At 37.9% G+C, this 21,686-nt stretch overlaps 1 protein-coding gene across 4 annotated transcripts in view; it reads left to right on the forward strand.

Annotated features, from left to right (window-relative positions):
• The window catches only part of ELF1 (E74 like ETS transcription factor 1), a 114,813-nt gene that overhangs the window by 66,053 nt on the left and 27,074 nt on the right, over positions 1-21,686 (forward strand). For 3 of the 4 annotated variants that reach the window (XM_030921909.1, XM_010374515.2, XM_030921908.1), the window contains exon 2: positions 60-356. In XM_030921909.1, coding sequence (XP_030777769.1) covers positions 285-356 — 72 coding nt within the window. In that variant the 5' untranslated portion in view covers positions 60-284. Of the gene's footprint in view, positions 1-59; positions 357-1,378; positions 1,404-21,686 lie in introns of those variants that run through there. The other variant, XM_030921911.1, reaches the window with a different exon arrangement.

Genomic DNA, 21,686 nt, shown 5'->3' on the forward strand with positions numbered 1-21,686 from the left:
TATTATATCCTGAGTGGCTGATTGCTTTTTCATAACTAATCTACGTTTTTGTTTTTCAGGCCAAGAAGCTTGAGAGAAAAATTTCAGGAAAATTGTCTCAATTTGACTAGAGTATCAATGAACCAGGAAAATTGAAGCACCTTCCCTGAAGAAAACTTGGGTGTACAGTAACTCCACAGACAGAGCTGAGGGTTTTTTACCCAAATCAGTCACTGGATTTTGCCGCCTGATACGTGAATCTGTTTGGAATTTTTCTCATGTGGATCTAAGGGGAATGCTTTATTATGGCCGCTGTTGTCCAACAGAACGACCTAGTATTTGAATTTGCTAGTAACGTCATGGAGGATGAACGACAGGTATGAGATCCAGAGAAAATTTCATTTTAATGATTTTATCATGATTTTTCTATTCATACCGGAAAATTATTTCCTTTAAAAGACAATGAGAAACTATTAAAAGTGAAAATTTATAAATGAAATATTTGGAGGAAATACGATACTGTGTTTTAAGCACCAGTTAATTCATTAAGAATAAATCTTATCCTTAGCTTTGGTATGGTAACAAGGAAGTAAAACTTTGGGTTTAGCTTGTTTTTCTATAAAATGTAAAATTTAGTGTAAAATTACTTAACACTAAATGCCTTAAGTAATTATTTTTAAGTACTTTGAAAAGTTCCAGAGAATATACTACCTTTTAATGCATGTGGTTAATTAATGTTTGTAATTGTGGGCTACTTCTTCGAGTAGATGAGACAATTGTGTTAGCGGTCCATAATCATACATCATTTCAGTCCAAAGCATGTGACTCTGAGGAAGTTACTTAACTTCTCTAGATCTAGATTTCATCATCTGCAGAATGAGGGAATTGAACTGAAGAATTTCTAAATCATCTTTCAGTGAATTTCTATAAGATGTGCAAATTACTGTTTTCAGTATATAAAAAAGATCTAGGAGGTACTGAGTAAAGGATCTAAGATTAATTTGAGTCTCCTTCCCCTCTCCCCACAACACACACACACACACAAAAGAACTGCAACGAGGCTAAAGTTTCTTGGGACTTTACAGGTAACTTCATTTTAAACAAGTTATATAGGGAATGTAAGATATGATATGGGAGAATTAGTGTATATGTTGGAGAGATTCAGGCAGGGTACTAGGAAAAATATTTTGAGAACCAGCCTCAAGTTGATTTATTACTGAAATAAGCCTAATACTAAACACCTAATTTTAATAGGCCGATTATAATATATAATGCCTTTATTCTGGAAACATAGTTACTGCAAATAATAAAATTCTTACTTTTGGCAGAGTGAATTTAATGATTTTTATAAAATTAAAATTTTTTTTAGCTGTGTTGTCCATTGGAGTGACAGAACAAAAAGTTTATAAATAAACCTACAAAAGGTGAGGATTTGGATTAAGTTGCCTTAACATCAGGGTGAGTTTGGCTAGAGAGGAAAAAAGGTTCGGGGAGAGGATTGCTTGGTCTTGACTAAAAATATATTAATGGTGATATGGATTTAATCTAGAGACAACAGAAAAGATATTTTAGGAAGAAAGGTATTTTGAATTTGGTTTAAGACAGGATGTTTGTGCACATATTAAGGTTTGAAACTCTGTGTTTACTCTGCAGCCCTCTTAAATGAAAGATGCTGTGATAGATGCCAGGCTTGATGTGGTGAGGTTTGATCTTGGGATGTAGCAACAGAGGACAAAGCCCTAAGCCACTCACTAATATGCTCTAGTTATAGTGGATTTGATACTCTTTGGAACATGAGAAGTGAATTTTACATTATGGTACCATATTCATATATGTGTCTGCATAGCCTAAAATAATGTTTTGCAAAACAACACTTATACACTTACTGTGTATGATGCACTTAGTTTGTTTTGCAGAGGTTATTTATGTTTTTGGAAAGGGAGATGGTACTGTTAGGTTAACATCAGCATGTACATATATGTATTTTCTTAAGTTATTTATTTTTGTTTAACAAAATGAATCTATGTGCAGGTATTATTTTATAAGTATTAACCATATAAGGTAAATACGAATCCCCATTTTATAATGAGAAAATTGAGATATCAAGAGGTTAAGTCACTTTCCTGGAATCATACAGCCAGTAAGTAGTAGAGCTGCAATTTGAACTCAGCCAGTTTGATTCTTACTAATGATATTTTATATATTCTTGCAATAATGTGTGACAATCTTACTGTGTTATAATCAGCATCAAAATGTTTAAAACTCTTCGTGAGTTTTGCTGTCTTCAGTCTGTGGCCATCAGCATAGCAAATTTAACTGCTTTGCAGGAGGGTAGATCCAGTGCTGTTGGTGATATTAACATCTTATCTAACCTGGGGCTCTACCTCGCTGTTTGCTTATTAGCTTAATTTGTTTTTAATAGAAAAGTAATAACGTGCCATTTATATTAATAAAATAAGTCATCTAATACAAAGATATATAAAATAACTAGTGAAAAATCTCTCTTCACCCTTACTCCTAATTTTGTTCTCCTTCCCAGAAGAAACTAGTATTAAGTATTAATATTTTGTGTGTAATTTTTTAGAAAAATGTCTGAACAAATGAACATATATATATACAAAACTGCATACAGAGGTTGCTTTTAAGACACAAATGAAGTTATGCTAAATCTTTTTTGGGTCTCATTTGTTTTCACTTAATATATTATAAATATTTGTGTATATGTTGATTCTACATCATTTACTATTTTACATCATGAGCAGCCCATTATTTATTTTACAGTTCCTGATCATGGCTGCTACCAGTATTTTGCTATGATGTACAATATTGCAATGAACATCCTTGTTTGGAAGGCAGTAGATCTACCTAGTAGTAGCGGTAGTTAAGAGCTCAGGTACTGAAGTTGAAATGCCTGGGTTGAACCCTGGCTCTGCTGGTTACTATGTCTGTGACTTTGGGCAAGTTACTTAACCTTTCTGTGCCTTGGTTTCCTCATCTGCAAAATGGGGATGAAAATAATAGAACCTAAATTATAGGATTGCTGTGAGAATTAAATGAGTTGATGTTTCTAAAGCTCTTAGAACTATGTCTGGCTCATAGCTCATATTTACTGAGCACTATAATTTTGTCATTATGTGTGTGTGTGTCGTCTATCTTTGTACACTTACGTGATTATATCTGTAGGGTTATTAAAAACAATTACTCAGCTTACTAAAAACATAAATACAAATAATTCTTTTAAAAGGCTGTGTAACATGGACATAAAGATGGAAACAGTAGACACTGGGGACTACTAGATGGGGGAAGGAGGGAATCGGGCAAGGGTTGAAAAGCTAACTGTTGGGTGCATGCTCACTGCCTGGGTGATGGGATCAATCATACCTCAAATCTCAACCTCACCCATGCAACAAGCAATATACCTGTGTAACAAACTGCACATATACCCCCTGAATCTAGAATAAAAGTTGGGCGAGGGAGGGAAGAGGGGCTGTGTTAGTTTCTACTGCTACTAATAGGGTATTTCCCAAACCATTATCAACAGAAGTCCTTTTTTTTTTTTTTTTTTTTGCCCAGTCTTTAGGGTGAAAATGACATTTGACTATTTTAATTTGCATTTTCTTGACTACTAGTGGTGAGGTGGTTTATTATTTGTAAATTTTATTTATTGTCAACTAGAGTTTTCTTTGATTTACTTATTAATATATCCTTTTGCCCAGTGGAAATCCTTTAAATATTATGGTTATTACATTAGAATCATTGATATTTTCTCCCAGTCTAGTATTGTCTTTTAACAATGTGATACCTTGTGCTCTATAGAAATTTTAAATATTTTTAACAAAACATATCAGTATTACAAACTAATAATATTAGTTTTGGGGGCTTTTCTTGCCTTCTGCTTAGGAAAGTTTTCTTCACTCCTATCACTCCTAAAATTAGTATATACTCTCTTTACATCTTCTTTTTTCTTTTTTTTTTGAGATGGAATCTCACCTTGTCACCCAGGCTGGAGTGCCATGGCATGATCTCCACTCACTGCAACCTCCGCCTCCCAGGTTCAAGCGATTCTTCTGCCTCAGCCTCCCAAGTGGCTGGGACTGCAGGCATGTACCACCACACCCAGCTAATTTCTGTATTTTTAGTAAAGACGGGCTTTCACCATGTTGGCCAGGATGGTCTCCATCTCTTGACCTCGGGATCTGCCTGCCTCGGCCTCCAAAGTGCTGGGATTTCAAGCGTGAGCCACTGCGCCCGGCCTACATTTTCTTCTAGTATCTTTCAAATGCTTAGCTCCTCAGTCCCTCTGCAGTTTATTTTTGTATGATGTGAGGTATTCATGATTTGAAGATTCCCCCCCGTTCCCACAAATGGTGGTGTTAGCCCTTTGCCATTTATTGAATGTTTTATGTTTTTCACACTTAAACTGCCACCTTTGTTAATACTAAATTACCATATGTACAGGCTTCAGTTTTGAACTTCCTAGTGTATTCTCCTTCATTGAACTGTTTTTGTATTGTGCCAGTATCACATTGTTTTCATTAGAATCATTTTATAGATTTGATATCCGATAGGATATCCTCCTTCCCCGAAATTAGAATAGGATTTTGAATGAATTTTTCAGTTAGCTTGTAAAGTACATCAAAACCCTGTTGGGATTTTAACTTTGTAAAGTTAAAAAGTATTTATGACTTTTAAAAGAATGTATTCCAAAGTTTTGACTGTTTATAAAATCACTGAAGGCATCAGATTAGAATATATTTTTCATTTTCAGTTATGGTCTAGGTTATAAATATATTAGTCTAAAGAAACTGATACTATTAATATGGTTGCCAGCATTTTGATCATCTTCGCTTATTCAGTTCCTATTTTTCAGAATTGCTTGGCACTCTTGAGTGGAGATGGCAGGGGTCATGGTGGGGGTGTTGGAAAGGAAGTGTCAATGCTGTTGATGCTGACAGTTTAAAACTGTTCTTGCTGTCTGTTCTAAACTGGGAATATTTGTAGCTGAGAATGAGGCACTTCTGTGGGAGAGCAACCCCATCAGTATTGAGTGCAATATCCTTTTATGCAGTGGTGCTTTGGTTTGATCTTAACAAGTGTGTTAGCATGGTGAATGTATGAGAATAAAAAGCAAGCAGAAGTCTGTGGATACAAGTTTCTAAAGAGAAGGAGAACTATTTACTTAAATGTTCCAGGAGTCAATTTAATGAAGAACAGCTGGTAGTTCAATGCTTTTTATAATTTTGATGTATTATATGAAAAAAAAAACTGTATTTTTTTTCAGTTGTTGGTTTTAAAAGTAGAATTTCTGGCAAATCATATTTATGTTTAATAGACTTAAGTCACTAGAGAGAAGTTTGGTGACATGGAAGAAGTGAACATGTGGAGCAACAAATTTTTCTAGACTCTCATCACAATATAAGAAGGTAGTCTCAGCACTTTCCTCTCTAGGGTGTAAATTGGCTTCCTCTGACTGCTAATTCCTGGAGGTTAAAGAGTAACAGTGCCGGGCCGGCGTGGTGGCTCAGGCCTGTAATCCCAGCATTTTGGGAGGCCAAGGTGGGTGGATCACATGAGGGCGGGAGTTTTGAGACCAGCCTGACCAACATGGAGAAGCCCCATTTCTACTAAAAATACAAAGTTAGCCGGGTGTGGTGGCGCATGCCTGTAATCCCAGCTACTCGGAAGGCTGAGGCAGGAGAATTGCTTGAACTCGGAAGATGAGCTGAGGTCGCGCCATTGCACTCCAGCCTGGGCAACAAGAGTGAAACTCCATCTCAAAAAAAAAAAAAAAAAAAAAAAAAAGAATAACACTTCCTTGCTGTCTTTTATATAAGCTGCCCAGTGATTTTTTTTTCATACAGTGTTTGGGAAGCACCATTCAGTGTAACAGAGGTAAATGCAAAGTGCTCTGGATACTGAGAATGGATCATTGACTGCACTGCAACTTTGGGAATGCTTCACCATGAAAGTTGAACTGGATCTCAAAGGAGGATCTAGTTTATCTGACAGATGAATAAGAGGAGGTGTTCTAGAGCAGCAGAGTGTACCAAAACTTTTAACAGATTATCTTGACTTCATTATCAGTCCAAACACCTTAACCTACAGAAGCTTTTCACAGTGTGCCTGTTTCACACTATGTAATTTTCCAGAGTGCTTTCCTGCTTCCCCACTGTTGGCTCAGAAATGATCTCCCACATTCATACCTGTTGCATATTGAAGTCTAATAATCTTTAAAGATTTTAGAACAAAACATACTTTTTCCAGGAACTCATCCTAAAATAATTCCTTCAAGAATTAACAACTTGGCCGGGCGCGGTGGCTCACGCTTGTAATCCCAGCACTTTGGGAGGCAGAGGCAGGCGGATCACGAGGCAGGAGATCGAGACCATCCTGGCTAACACGGTGAAACCCCATCTCTACTAAAAATACAAAAAATTAGCCCGGTATGGTGGCGGGCGCCTGTAGTCCCAGCTACTCGGGAGGCTGAGGCGGGAGAATGGCGTGAACCCGGGAGGCGGAGCTTGCAGTGAGCTGAGATCTGGCCACAGCACTCCAGCCTGGGCGACACAGCGAGACTCCACCTCAAAAAAAAAAAAAAAAAAAAAAAAAAAGAATTAACAACTTTATCCTGTTATTTCTGTGTTGCTTATTATCAGTCTCACATTTGCCATGTTAAATTTTCATATACACTTTACTAATTTTTCAAATAAGTGCTAAATTATTTGAAGTAAGAGATTGTCTTTTTTCCCCTTAATATTACCAAAGCCTTTAATATCATTGAGTCCTCTTAAAGTTTTTTTTTTTTTTTTTCATTTTTAAAATCTGTTGAATAGTCGGGCGCCGTGGCTCACGCCTATAATCCCAGCACTTTGGGAGGCCGAGGTGGGCGGATCACGAGGTAAGGAGATTGAGACCATCCTGGCTAACACGGTGAAACCCCGTCTCTACTAAAAAATACAAAAAATTAGCCGGGCGGCCGGGCGCGGTGGCTCAAGCCTGTAATCCCAGCACTTTGGGAGGCCGAGACGGGCGGATCACGAGGTCAGGAGATCGAGACCATCCTGGCTAACACGGTGAAACCCCGTCTCTACTAAAAATACAAAAAAACTAGCCGGGCGAAGTGGCAGGCGCCTGTAGTCCCAGCTACTCGGGAGGCTGAGGCAGGAGAATGGCGTAAACCCGGGAGGCGGAGCTTGCAGTGAGCTGAGATCCGGCCACTGTACTCCAGCCTGGGCGACAGAGTGAGACTCCGTCTCAGAAAAAAAATCTGTTGAATAAGTGATCTCTTCTGTAAAATAGATAAAACTTAACTGTTGCTAGATGATCTGGGATGTATATGTATTCAGTTATGGTTATGGTCCTGATCATATCAGAAGATCTCTGAATGTTGAGAGGGTGATGCTTTGCCCACAGCTCTCTTGACTGCAGAATACGTTTTCCCGGGACCTATTGTCCACATTCTCATTTGGTGCAGGGATAATGTAGCTGTGTCACCACAGTTCTAAGACCAGAAACAGATGTTCATGGAATCTTTTTTCTAAAGTATTTGGAACTGTTCTGTTGTACATTTAGTGAAAAACACTTCAAGTAACTTTTAAAGATTGTCATTGAAATTGTAAATAAATAAAATGCGTTAAATGACAGTTGTTCACATTTATTAAATCTGGTTGTGGGCATGTGGATGCTTTTGTTTTTCCCTCTACTCTGTTGTATATTAAAATCGGTTTTCCAAAAAACAAAAATCAGAGAAACTAACATTCATATAGAGCTTTCCTTTTTCCTTATATACTATTTCCTGTATGTAAGAGGATAAGTCACACCAACCTGCCATTTTTTCAACTGAAATGGCAAGATTCTGTGAGGTCAGAGATTAGGTGTACCTCATAAAGTAAGGCAGAAGGAATGAGTTGATACTGTTTAATGTGTAACTTACTCAGCACCAGTGATGTGAAGGGCAGGAAGCTGGAGTGTTGCTACTAATTTGTGCATGGACTCAGTGCATCCTCTGTTATTTACCTAAAATTCCAGATTCTATCTGCTTTGGTTGCCTTCTCTTTAAATCTTGTCATATCAAACTTAAGAAATCCACTAAAAGCTTGGCCATTTGTGAAACTAACAAAGGTTGCTTATTTCTTTTCAGTATACTTGGAAAAGTCTTTATCAAAGGAGTTATGTCTTAGAGCCCCCAGGTACAAGCCTGACTGCCTTCTGGGGGATATCTGACTTTGCATAAGGGCTGAGGCCCTCTTCAGGTTAAGTGAAGGGACAACCCTGCCTGTGGTCTAACATTTGGCTTATCTCTTTGCCCATTCTTGGCAGCAAGGAAGCTGATAATTGTTACGAAAGAGGAGTCAGTGTGGAGAGTAGGAACTTATTACTCTTTTTTGCAAAATCTTCCTTTAACGGCCCCCTAGCCATCCCACAGAGGCCCAGGGATAACGTCCTGAAATGAGTAAGATGAGATCATTGTATAGGGTAGAACATGGACTAGATGGGCTCCAGAAACTTTAAGTGGTGAATTTTAGTATGTAGTGTTTAGTGAGCATCTTGCCCCATGCACTGTGCTTTACAAGGATTATCCTATTTAATAATTAACAATCCTAAGTAGTAGTTGCTCCTAATTCTCACTACAAAAGAGTCATGTGAGGCTCAGAGAAGGGAAGCAACTTACCTGTAATGTCATAGCTACTAAGTGATAAAGCTGGGAATTGTAACCCAGCCTGTGCCTTTAACCACTAATTGAATAATGCTAGCCACTGCAACATGTAAGTGGTGAAAAGTAGTTTAAAATATGGAAGAATTATTATATTCTGTATTTATGATTTTAGCAAAAAAGTTATTAATTCTAGCTAATTTGTTAGTATAATTACAGGTAGATGGTTCTTATGCCTGGCATACCTGTGTATGTACCTTTTTTTAAAAAAAAGTTTTATTGCAATGTAATTCACGTACCATATAATCCATCTACTTAAAGTGTACAAATCAATGGTCTTTATACAGAATTGTGTGTTTATCTCCATAATCAATTTTAGGACATGTTTATCACCTCAAAGGGAAATCTGTACCTGTTAGTAGTCATGACCTATTCTTCCCCCCTCTTCCTAGCCCCTGGGAACTATTAATCTACTTTCTGTCTCTGTATGTTTGCCTATTCTGGGCAATTACATATAGTAAGTGGAATCATAGAATATGTGCTATCTTGCGACCAGCTTCTTTTACTTTGGCATCCTGTTATTAAGGTTCATCTGTGTTGTGCCATGTATCATTACTCCATTCTTTTTATTACTGAATAATATTTTATCATATGGATATACCACATTTTATTTATCCATTCTGTACACGTTTTCAAAGAACAGTTGTTTTGGTCAGTTTCTTGTGGGAAATAGAGTTGTCAACTTCTTCTCCCAGAAAATACTCAATCACCTGGAATATCCTTGCTGGGTAAAAAAAGGAAGTTAGCACCTCTGTTGCTTCTAAATATAACTTAAAAAAAAAAATTCCCCCTAACATCTGACACCTTTGATGTGTCTTAGTTTTGCTATGTGATCTTGAAAATTTTTGTCTCCTTTCCATTTCAGTGAACACATAGCACATAAAAGGCAGTTATATAAACAGTGTTACTGGCCTTTTTTAATAAAAGAGGGTCATTTTCAACATATTTAGAGAGTACTGATGAAAATAATTGTGGTTGTGTGTTTCAGAAATAGTAACCAAAATTCTCAATATTAGAGCAATTCTTCTTTTGGAAAATTGCTAAGGAATTGTTATTAGAAGTACTACATTATAATATTTTGACTGGTAAACCTTTGTAAGCTGACCCATTTACTCTGTTCCCACTTAACGTAATGTTGAGAGAAAGTACTGAAGATATGAGACCAGGAAACTTATTAGCAGGATGATGCAAAGATTAAAGTTAGGAAAGAAGTTTCCCTCCTAAAAGGTGATCTTTTAGGTGACAGTTTAATGATTTATGATATTTTCTGGTTTTACATGATTTCTGCATTTTCCCCATTCTACTTTATTTTGTGGCATATGCAAAATAAAAACAAGAACATTTAGAACAAACTTCCATTGTTCTGTTGAAAAGGAGCTACTGGGAAGCCCAGCTATCTGTAATCTCCTCCCTCCCCTTTCCTACCTCAGTGCACACATTTGGAAATAATTTATTATTTAAAGACTTAGGTGGGAGATGATTTTTTAAACAGTGATTGATTAGTGTGTGTTCAGTCCACTGCCTACAACTTTGACATAACATTTAATCATGAAAACTGATGTTTGTTAGTCAAGAGTCTGTGTGATATGGCATTAAAAAAAAAAAAAAAACCATCAATTTGGGAACCTGGCTCTAGCTGTGTGACTTTAGACAAGTTTTTAAATACCACTGAGCTTTATTTCTTTCACCAAAAATAACAGAATTACTTCCCAAGGTTATGAGCATTAAATGTTTATGCAATGCATTTACCTATAGCATGGTACATGGAAGTCATCAATAAATGTAGCAGTTGCTGTTGGTCCCGCAGTTCTCATATTAATGATCTGAGATAAATCAAGAAAAAGATTTAATAGCTCTTGTCTTACACTGGATAATCTCTATTACCCAATTGGTAAGTGAGTGATGAAAGTGAGTTTTGTGACTTGCGTTCCAGTTACACAAATTCATTCAGATAGTTTTGTTCTGTTGTCACATTTTTCCTTTGATAATCCAGAATGTCTGGCTTGATTCTAGAATAAACCAATAAACTTGTGACTCAGGATTTTAAAAATCTGATAGACTTATGCTGTAAGGGAGCATTTCCCTTTAACATTTGTTTTGACGTAGTTTGCCCTGGCGTTGTTCAGTTGTTTTGGAGTACCACTGATTTCTCCCATACCTTTGAGCAGGTAGCATGAATCTTCCATTCTGGGACAGGCTCTGTTGGAGCTAAACTGCCTATATTCAAGGATGCCTTGCCTCATTTTATTCTTTGCTGTGTACATGCTGTATAGGATTCTTGTCAAAGTCTGTCTTTTTGTAGCAGAAATTGCCCCTTTATGATTTTATGTAAATTATTTGAGTTATATGGAATCTGCATGTTTAAAACACTTACCAATCTGGTAGTGACTACTCTGATGTTTATTAATCTACTTAGTTTGTAAGTAAAGTAAACATTTAAACATGGTTAATATGTACTATACCCCCCCCCCAAATCTACTGGTTTGTTTACCTCATAACTGATTCCGTTTACATATACCCACACACAACAACCCACCAATACTATTAAGCTTTCAAAGTGGACATTCCAATAAGAAAACAGATCATGCTCATTGACTCTTACTTTTTGAGATGTATGGCCAAATTGTAATTTATCCTAGTTACAAAAAGAAAAATCTAGGCAAAGACTAAAGAAAGCCAATTGTCATGACACAGTTATACTAGGATTAGACTTTGTTAAAAAACAACTCCACAAGGATTTGCAACGGAATTTCAAACATTATCTTGGGGAATTCTGGAGAAAAGACGATTTTACTTAGACCTTTATGTTTTTGATGGTGCTGTGCAAGAGAGAAGCCAGAATTCTTTCAGAAACACTCGAACACTGGCCAGGCGCAGTGGCTCACGCCTGTAATCACAACACTTTGGGAAGCCAAGGTAGTAAGATCGCTTGAGCCCAGGAGTTTGAGACTAGCCTGGGTAACATAGGGAGACCCTGTTTCTATTTTTAAAAAAATAGCAGGGTGTTGTGGTACCGGTGTTGTGGTACCTACCTGCCTGTGGTCCCATCTACTCAGGAGGCTGAGGTGGGAAGATCACTTGAGCCTGGGAGGTGGGGGCTGCTGTGAGTTGTGATCCTGCCACTGCACTGTAGCCTGGGTGACAGAGTGAGAACCTGTCTCAAAAAAAAAAAAAAAAGAACAGTAAAACAAACTTGTTTCAGTTGTAGGTCTAATACAGTGATCATTTAGAAGATAACTATCAATCTATATGTAATATAGATTTTTTTATCCAAGCGTTAATTGAGATGAGACTTTCATTATGACTTAGTAATAAATTCTAAGTAGTTTATCTATAGGATCCTGTACTGGTAGTGGTTAAACTTGTGGACTCTGGAGTCAGATTGCCTGGGTTCAGATTTCAGCTTTTCCTGGCTGGTTGACTAGTAGGTGTCAATAATATATAGCCTAGTGTTGTTGTGGGGATTAAGTGGATAAAGCCATATGATGTCTTAACATAGTAGCTGCTTCCATCATCACCACATTGGGGGTACCACTGTATTCTATTTTATAGTTTATTATATTGAAGAACTCCCAAAGACAGAGCCTAGAGAACACTTTTTACACAGCGCTGTAGTGAGTTTTTGTAGTTGAAAGCACTTTGACTATGTCAATGACCAGACACTTGAATTCTTTTTTCCCCTTAATTAAACCACATGTTTATCTATGTGACATTTATAGCAGGTACATAATACATAAAAATTAGGATATTGGAGAACAAATGCCATTGGGAAATGAGGAGGCTAATAGAGACAAGTATGTTTTCTTGTCACAGATATTAATCTTTGGATGTTAACCTTTCTGCCAAGAAAACATTTACTTGCCTTAGTCTTGAATACAATGTAAAGATAACACTGCCTAACATCTTGTACAGCTCTTTGTAGTTTACGGTCTTCTCAGTATACGCTTGGATCCTTATAAGTCACTGTATGATAGAGATCGTATTCTTCTCATTTTCTATAGTGTAATGTTATCTTGAATTTATTAGTAAGTAACCAGGAGACCTGTATTAGAATCTTTCACCTATGATAGATTTGTAGGGCAGGGTTACAAAGGCATCCAGAGTAATTACTGTTCAAAGTAACCTAGCTGAATTACTAAATAAGTCTCGATTCCAGTTCTGATTTACTAATACTCTTTGTGAGTATCAACTGGAGGATAATTTGTCTTTTAACTATTCATTAATTTCCTCGTTAATCTTGACAATACTTGATTTGTGTGTTTATATTTTAAGGGATGATGGGATAATGCAGAACAGTATAGGGATTTGATATGTCATTTGAGCTAATGCATTGAAATATTTTAAGTTTTTTGGAATGGTAATAATGTAGATTTTTTTTTTCTTTGAAAGTGTGCCAGTAACAATGAAAGAAACTGAGGAAATTGCCAGGGAGCACTCCCCACATACACAAAACCAGTAGGCCCAGATAGTTCCGTGGGTGAGTTATTTTTAACTTTACCAGCCCTGATGACATCGTAAGACTCTATCTCTACACAAGAATTTAAAAATGAGCATGATGCGGCAGCCTGTACCTCTGATCTCAGCTGCTTGGGAAGCAGAAGTGGGAGGATCTCAAGCCTAGGAGGTAGAGGCTACAGTGAGCCATGATTGTGCCACTGCACTCTAGCCGGGAGTCTCACTGACAGAGACCCTGTCTTAAAAATTTAATGAACTAATTTAAACAGTTTCAGTTCAGAGAGAGTTTCCTAATTCATTTTTATAAAACTGACATAACAAACTGATAGCAAAACCTGGCAGAATGTGCATACACACATATAAACAATGGTCTAATCTAAGAATTGATATGTTGTTTAATAATTAATGAACATTTATTGTCTCTTACCCTTGCCAGGCCCTGCATGTGATATGCAATTTGTATTTTCATGTTTAAAAGCCTGTATGGTATGACAACTCTTGTTATCCCCATTTTACAAGTCAGGAAAACATGTATAATGAGGAATCTCAAAAGAGGTTGAAGGAATGCATGTTACCCAGAAACATACAACTGTAAAGTGCCACTTGTATTGAAATTGACTGACCTGAGAAAGTCCAAACTTAATCATTATGCTAAGGTATAAGAGAGAAAAAGAACCATAAAGGAAAAAGAGAATATGAAAGACTGTTAAGTTGTCTTTTACACTGATTATATCTAGGATTAGTGCGATTTTTTACTTTTTCCCAAATACATTTATGTATTACACTTTTAAGAACTAGACTCAGGTACGTACTACACCTGTAGTGAGTAAAACTATGATGTTCTTATAATTTAGACCAATGTGTTGAGCAGTGGATACTACAGCTACATAGACTTTTCTGCCTGGTTGCTAAAACTACTTTTTATTTTATAATAAAGACTAGGACCCTGGGTGCAGTGGCTCACGTTTGTAATCCCAGCACTTTGGGAGGCTGAGGCAGATGGATTGCTTAAGCCCAGGAGTTTGAGACCAGCCTGGGCAACATGACAAAACCCCATCTCTACAAAAAACACAAAAATTAGCTGGGTGTGGTGGCACATGCTTGTTGTCCCAGCTATTCATGTCGCTGAGGTGGAAAGATTGCTTGAGCGCCAGAGGTCAAGGCTGCGATGAGCTGTGATTGTGCCATTGCTCTCCAGCCTGGGCAACAGAGCAAGACCCTGTCTTTAAAAAAATAAATAAATAAATAAATATATTTATATATATATAAAGTGTTTACAGGGAGCTTGAGTTAATCAACAGAAATGTTTGGAGCTGTTTTAGTGGCAGATTTTTTAAAAGTATGTGGAGAATTTGGCTGTCAAGAATTCTTCACAGAAAACTTTGTACTGGGCCTTGGAGATGTATTGCACAATCCCAGCTTGTTCTGTGTAATACATCAATTCCTGAAATCATTTAAAATACACTTTGGAATTTAGTAATAATGGAAGCCATTGGGGAGGGGCACTATATGGAAAGGAAGCAATGATTTTTTATACTCTTGGAATATAAATATGTTTTGTATTATTTATTCCCAAAGATAATTCTTAAAAATGTGCCATGGGGATTTGCTGAAAGGATTTCAACTTTTCATTTTGTTCACCAGTCACCCTAATTTTTTGGGTGTGTTTATCCATGTATATGTACTGTGTGCAGAGATTTCCTTTAATTTTATCATGGTTGATATGAGGTAATGAAGGAATACCATCATAGTATTTTGAAGATGTTTTGAAGTTTTGTTTCTCCTATCAGATGGACCTCTGCTTTTTAAACTTCTTATTGAAGTGTAGCATAAATACAAAAATATACATCAGTAATAAGCATACAGTTTATGAATTTCACAAAGTGAACCACACGTATGTATCAACATTTGCTTTTAGTTGAAACTAAATGTTGTTGCTAAGTGTGATGGTTAAGGTTTGTTCACCAATATTTTGAAAAGACTATTCTCATTAAAAATAAAACAAAATCAAATCCTAACAAAGCTTAAAGGTTAAAGAAAGCAAAAGAAATAATAAATAGAGCAAAAAATAATAAACAAAAAGGGCCGGGCATGGTGGCTCACACCTATAATCCCAGTACTTGGAAGGCCGAGGCAGTAGAGGATTGCTTGAGCCTAGGAGTTTGAGACCAGCCTGGGCAACATAGAGAGACCTCCTCTCTAAAAAAAAAAAAAAAAAAAAAAAAAAATTAGCCACACATGGTGGCACACGCCTATAGTCCCAACTACTTGGGAGGCTGAGGCAGAAGGATTGCATGAGCCCGGGAGTTCACAGATGCAGTGAGCTGTGATCACGCCACTGCACTCCAGCGAGGCAACAGAGCAAGACCCTGTCTCAAAAAATAAAAACAAAACCATGCCTGTCCATGTGAGATTGTAGTAAGTCAGTTTTTGAGTGTGTTTATTTCTATCCGTATCAAATGTTGAAGGGCTTTAATCATCGAAACATTTTATTTATTGCTTACTAGAAGCCATGCATTATCACAAGTGATTTAATTACACATTATTCTTACAACAATTCTAGAATATATTATTATTCTTATTTTGGATAGACATAGAAAGTAAAACTTAGAGAGGCTGGATAACTTGCCCGAGTTCAGATACCCAGGCTTAGTGGAGTCCTACCTTAAATAAGAACTTGCGTTTTTACTGTTGCACCCTGTTCACCATGTGTGTATGTAGTGCATTTGCTGCATGGTAAAGTATTGCTAGGTCGTGTTGTAATGGAGTGAGGTGCTGGGTTTTTGTTTTTTTAAATCAAATGTAAAAGGAAGTGATTTCAAGAATAATTCAGAAGTCCTCAAAGCAGTATCTTCATGGGATAAGGCTTTGGGGCCTCAGTCTCATTCGAAGTCTGGGCACAGGAATTTGTGTCAAAGATGTGTTTTCGTAGCAAGTGCAGTGTTTAATTTGTATGCTTATTGGAGAGGCTTTGGGGTCAGGGGAGCTATTGAAGACTATGGGAGCAATAAGGCACCAGGCCCCTCTTGGTGTTTTCTTGCCTCGATGCAAAGATATTGCGTGAACTGCTTGAAGGTGTGCTCATTTTGCACCTGGCTTTAAAAAGTAGTGTCTGCTTTGGAAAAATGCTAAAGACTAAATTTAACTTGCTTTTTGTTTTGGGAAAATATTTTGTAGGTATTTCATTTTAAGCTATTTTAGAGAGAATTTTCATGGGATGTTTCACAATCACCATATACCAGATTGAGTTCTGCTGTTAGAGAAACTTGGTAAACAAGTTATATGAAAGTTCTTGTGCTTTTTGATACCCAAAAACCCGATGAACAGAATTATTAATAAAATTGGAATAATGATTCATGGTTTCTGAAATATCCACATAGGACATGGATCCACATTGGATTGTGGTATATGGAACAAGCAAGCCTAGTTAGGGAGTCACATATTGCCCTGCTTACATTGGTCCCTTTCCTTCTCTTTTTAACTTGATGGTATTGCCACATATGTGATCAACCACAACAAGTGGAAACTATATCGTGGACAATGTTGAAATTTGGGGAACTGTGACTCTCTTTTGCTAAAACTTGGTTTGAATTTTACTATTGCTGCAAAAATGTTTGCTGAAATTTTGCTTTCAACATATATCCTAAATTTATCTATAATTAATAGAAAGGGGAAATCTCTTTGGAGCTGTTAAGATGTTCAAGAAAGTTATGAAACAATTGCAAATCACTTTATCACCCAGTTTAATTTGCTTCTACATATTGAAGCTTTGGAAACTCTGATCTTTGATAGATTTTAATTCCAGGAGATCTTCTCTCTCCTGTCCCCTTGGTTTGTGGTTTATTTTGGTTCTGTTCAAAAACCAAAGGGGAGAATAGTCTGCAAGTGAATAGCAAAAGATCTAATAATTTAAAAATGTAATTGTTTGAATTACTAATATCCCAGATCTTGGCAAGAATAATTAGAGCTAACTCAACTTAGGGAATGCAGTTTTGAATGTTGTCATTCTTCAGAGCAGTGCTCCTGAAGCCTGGATGCAAATTGGACCCACCTGGGGAGCTTTAATATCAAGCTCTGGTCACACCCCCAGATAGTCTGATTTATTTTATCCCATGCAAGGTCAAATATTGATATTCTTAAATGTTTCCCACTGTACAGCGAAAATTGATAAGCACCAGTAGAATTTAATTTGATTTCGTGATGCAAATAAAAGATAGAAAAGATGCTTAATCTAATTATTTAAATGATGAGAGTTTTTAGAAGTGTTTGGAACGTCATTTTTTGAAGTAGCAGCCACTCAAGTGGAATATAATGTTTTTGTTAAGTCATCAAAGAAACATTGAAACCTTCATTTCATTTTGTTTTGAGATGAAGTCTTGCTCAGTCACCCAGGCTGGAGTCCAGTGGCGTAATCTTGGCTTATTGCGGCCTCTGCCTACCAGGTTCAAGCTTCTCATGCCTCAGGCTTCTGAGTAGCTAGGATTATAAGTGCACACCACCACACCCAGCTAATTTTTTTATTTTTTAGTAGCGACAGGGTTTCTCCATGTTGGCCAGGCTGGTCTCGAGCTCCTTACCTCGGGTGATCCACCCGCCTCTGCCTCCCAAAGTGCTGGGATTACAGGCGTGAGCCACTGTGCCTGGCCAACACCTTCATTTCTTAAAAGTAGGTAACATCTTATTGCTTACTATTAAGGAGTATGGCTATTTTACGAATATCTGCTATCTTCTTCCTGAAGCCCATCTTTTAAATAAATCTTGGGAAAGGGTCTGTTTGAAATGGTGTGGAAAAAACTGAGGTGGGTAAGATTTGATGATCTTCAGCAAAGAAACCTGAAGAGTAATATCCAATCTCAGTTTAGAAACAATGAAAAGACTAGTTTATAGAAGTTATTTCAGGCAGAGGGAACAAATTGTCAAATGATAGACTTAAAACTAAATTAAATTAAGTTATATTATTGGTTGAATTGTGCATGCGCACACCCATACGCCAATTCATACATTGAAGTTCTAACCTCTAGTACCTCAGAGTGTAACCTTATTTGGTTATTGGAAATAGGGCCATGGCAGATGTAATTAGTAAGAAGTTACACTACAGTAGAGAGGAGCCCTTACTCTACTACCTGGTGCCCTTATAAAAAGGGGAAATTTGGGCTGGGTGCGGTGGCTCACACCTGTAATCCCAACACTTTGGGAGGCCAAGTTGGGTGGATCGCTTTAGCTCAGGAGTTCGAGACCAGCCTGGGGAACATGGAGAAACCCCATCTGTACAAAAGATCCAAAAATTAGCCAGGTGTGATGGTGCATGCCTGTAGTCACAGCTACTTGGGAGGCTGAGGTGGGAGGATCACTTGAGCCTGGGAGGCAGAGGTTATGGTGAGCTGAGATTGCGCCACTGCACTCCATCCTGTCTCAATTAAAAGGTCAGGAGGTGAGTGGAGTTGGATTTGGACACAGAACCCATGTAAACATGAAGACCAGCCATCTGTAAGTCAAAGAGAGAGGCCTGGAACAGATCCTTCCCCCACAGTCTGCAAAAGGAACCAGCCCTGCCAACACCTTGATTTCAGACTTCTAGCCTCCAGAACTGTGAGAGAATAAATTTCTGTTAAGGGACCCAGTTTGTAATACTTTGTTGCAGCAGCCGTAGCAAACTAATATAAGTCCCAATATTTTATTTGTTTTGAAAATCTAAACCTAGGAAAATTCAGCATTTGAAATTTTACTATTTCTTTAAAAGGTAAGGAACCAGTTCTCTGGAATGAATTGTAGAATGTGTGGTTATAGAGTTCTTAGGTTTTTGATGACTCATACTTTAGCCAGTTACTAGTCAATCCAGTTTACAAAGCAGTTTATCACGAGCCCAGATCAGCAGCTGGAGTTTCAGGAGTGTGCATTTTTTTCTATTTATGGTAGTAGACTGGTAAGAGTCTTTCTAGTCACCTGAGAGGTGTTTCCTAAATGTATTTTGTATATACAGATTCAAGCCTCTTACCTGACTATTCATTTTCTCTTTCTTTCTTTCTTTTCTTTCTTTTCTTTTTCTTTTTCTTTCTTTCTTTCTTTCTTTCTTTCTTTCTTTCTTTCTTTCTTTCTTTCTTTCTTTCTTTCTTTCTTTCTTTCTTTCTCTCTCTCTCTTTCTTTTTCTTTTCTTTTCTTTTCTTTCTCTCTCTCTTTCTCTCTCTCTCTCTCTCTCTCTCTCTTTCTCTCTCTCTCTCTCTGTCTTTCTTTTCTTTAAGTCTCGCTGTGTAACCCATGCTGGAGTGCAGTGGTGCGATCTTGGCTCACTGCAACCTCCGCCTCGTGGGTTCAAGGGATTCTCCTGCCTCATGCTCCTGAGTAGCCGGGACTATCGGCTCATGCCACCATGCCCAGCTAATTTTTGTATTTTTAGTAGAGACGGGGTTTTACCATGTTGGCCAGGATGGTCTCGATCTCTTGACCTCGTGATCCGCCCACCTCGGCCTCCCAAGGTGCTGGGATTACAGGCATGAGCCACTGTGCCCGGCACCTAACTATTCATATTCTTACGAAAATCTGAAGTTGATCTCTTTCTTATATATGGATTAATAGCACCCCGGGGAAACTAGAGATGAACAACTTTGAATATACATCCCATTTCAGTGGACTAGAAAAGATTGGACCATGCTTTTCATGATAAGAGCAAGAACCTCAGGAGAAGGCTGTAGGACTAAATTAGGAGTGATCATGGGAAGTGTCCTGCTGACCAAGAGGAACTGGCTATTCCCATGAGAAATTTTATTATTGACTGATTGGTGAAGCCTTGGAAATAATATTGAAAATCATACCTCCACCTTAAACACAGCTCCTTAATTATTCTGGTTTTCTAAACAGAGCCAAGTTAAGTATGCCAGCAGAACAAATCTACCATGTTTAAAACTGACTACAATAGTGTATAAGTAAAGGACATGGACCCTGGAGTCAGTTCAAGTTAGTTTTATGATTAGGAGTAGATTATTTCCCTTGCCTCTGTTTTCTCGTGTGTAAAATGGATAGTCCAATGTGTCTCCATCATAGCATTTTGTGATGATTAAAGTAGAGTGATAATTCACGTAAAGCAATGTGCAAAATGGCTGGTGCATATTAAGTACAAAAAATGTTGGCTAATAGCAATGGCAGCCGCTATGTGGCCACAGTGCATGCTACTCCCTCTCCCATTTTAGTGCATGAGAGCGAATAATCTCGTCTCGTGAAATGTTACAAGCTCAGACAGTAGAATCCATGAATTCAAAATATTAACAAAGCAGGCCGGGCGCGGTGGCTCAAGCCTGTAATCCCAGCACTTTGGGAGGCCGAGACGGGCGGATCACGAGGTCAGGAGATCGAGTCCATCCTGGCTAACACGGTGAAACCCCGTCTCTACTAAAAAATACAAAAAACTGGCCGGGCGATGTGGCGGGCACCTGTAGTCCCAGCTACGTGGGAGGCTGAGGCAGGAGAATGGCGTGAACCCAGGAGGCGGAGCTTGCAGTGAGCTGAGATCCGGCTACTGCACTCCAGCCTGGGCGGCAGAGCCAGACTCCGTCTCAAAAAAAAAAAAAAAAAAAAAAAATAACAAAGCAAAACCTGGAAGGGCCTGTAGGATCATCTGGTGCTCTTCATTCATTTAAAGGTTCAGAAAATAAGGTCATGAAATCAGGGTTGGAGAAGGCCCTAGATCTCCTGGTTCCCAGTTTTTCTTTTCTGCTGTATGTTGCTGCCTTCTATATCACAGAACCATGTGTCTCTTTTAATTCTTCTCTCTTTTTTTTTTCTCTTGAGACAGAGTCTCCTTCACCCAGACCAGAGTGCAGTGGTGCGACCTTGGTTCACTGCAACCTCCACCTCCCAGGTTTAAGCCATTCCCCTGCCTCTCCCTCCTAAGTAGCTGGGATTGCAGGTGCCCGTCACCATGCCTGGCTAAATTTTTGTATTTTTTTTAGTAAAAACAAGGTTTCACTGTGTTGACCAGGCTGGTCTCAAACTCCTGACCTCAAGTGATCCGCCCGCCTTGGCCTCCCAAAATGCTGGGATTGCAGGCATGAGCCACCATGCCTGTCCACTCTTTTTCTTTTTTTAATCCCAAAGACTTCAAAACCATTCTTAATAAACCTTTTGCTTCAAAGGAAACATTTTTTTTCTCTTGACGTTTGTGTGTTTGAAATTTTTCTTATTAAATAGTTTAAAAATTATTAAATTTAAACTGAATTTATGATTGTTTAAAGCATTTTGGAGTATGCCTGACTGTACATTTACTGTCTGTTATGGAACAAAGAAATTGGTAGCAGTGATTGCCTCTGGGAAGGGCACTGTGGTAGAAGTGACAATGATTATAATGGAGGATTCTGGAGAATACAGTAATTACCGGTTAGTAGAACAGGACAAGGAATAAAGTAGTAACAAGTATCTGTGGTTAACCGAAAATCAAGAACTGTATAGATTCAAAATTTTGGAGGTATCCCTTGTTATGTACACATTAGCACACTCTACCCAAGCTGCAGGAGCCAAATAGATTTGGATAGGGAGGAATACTTTGGTT

The sequence above is a fragment of the Rhinopithecus roxellana genome, chromosome 18 (genome assembly GCF_007565055.1).
Source record: "Rhinopithecus roxellana isolate Shanxi Qingling chromosome 18, ASM756505v1, whole genome shotgun sequence".
Lineage (NCBI taxonomy): Eukaryota > Metazoa > Chordata > Mammalia > Primates > Cercopithecidae > Rhinopithecus > Rhinopithecus roxellana.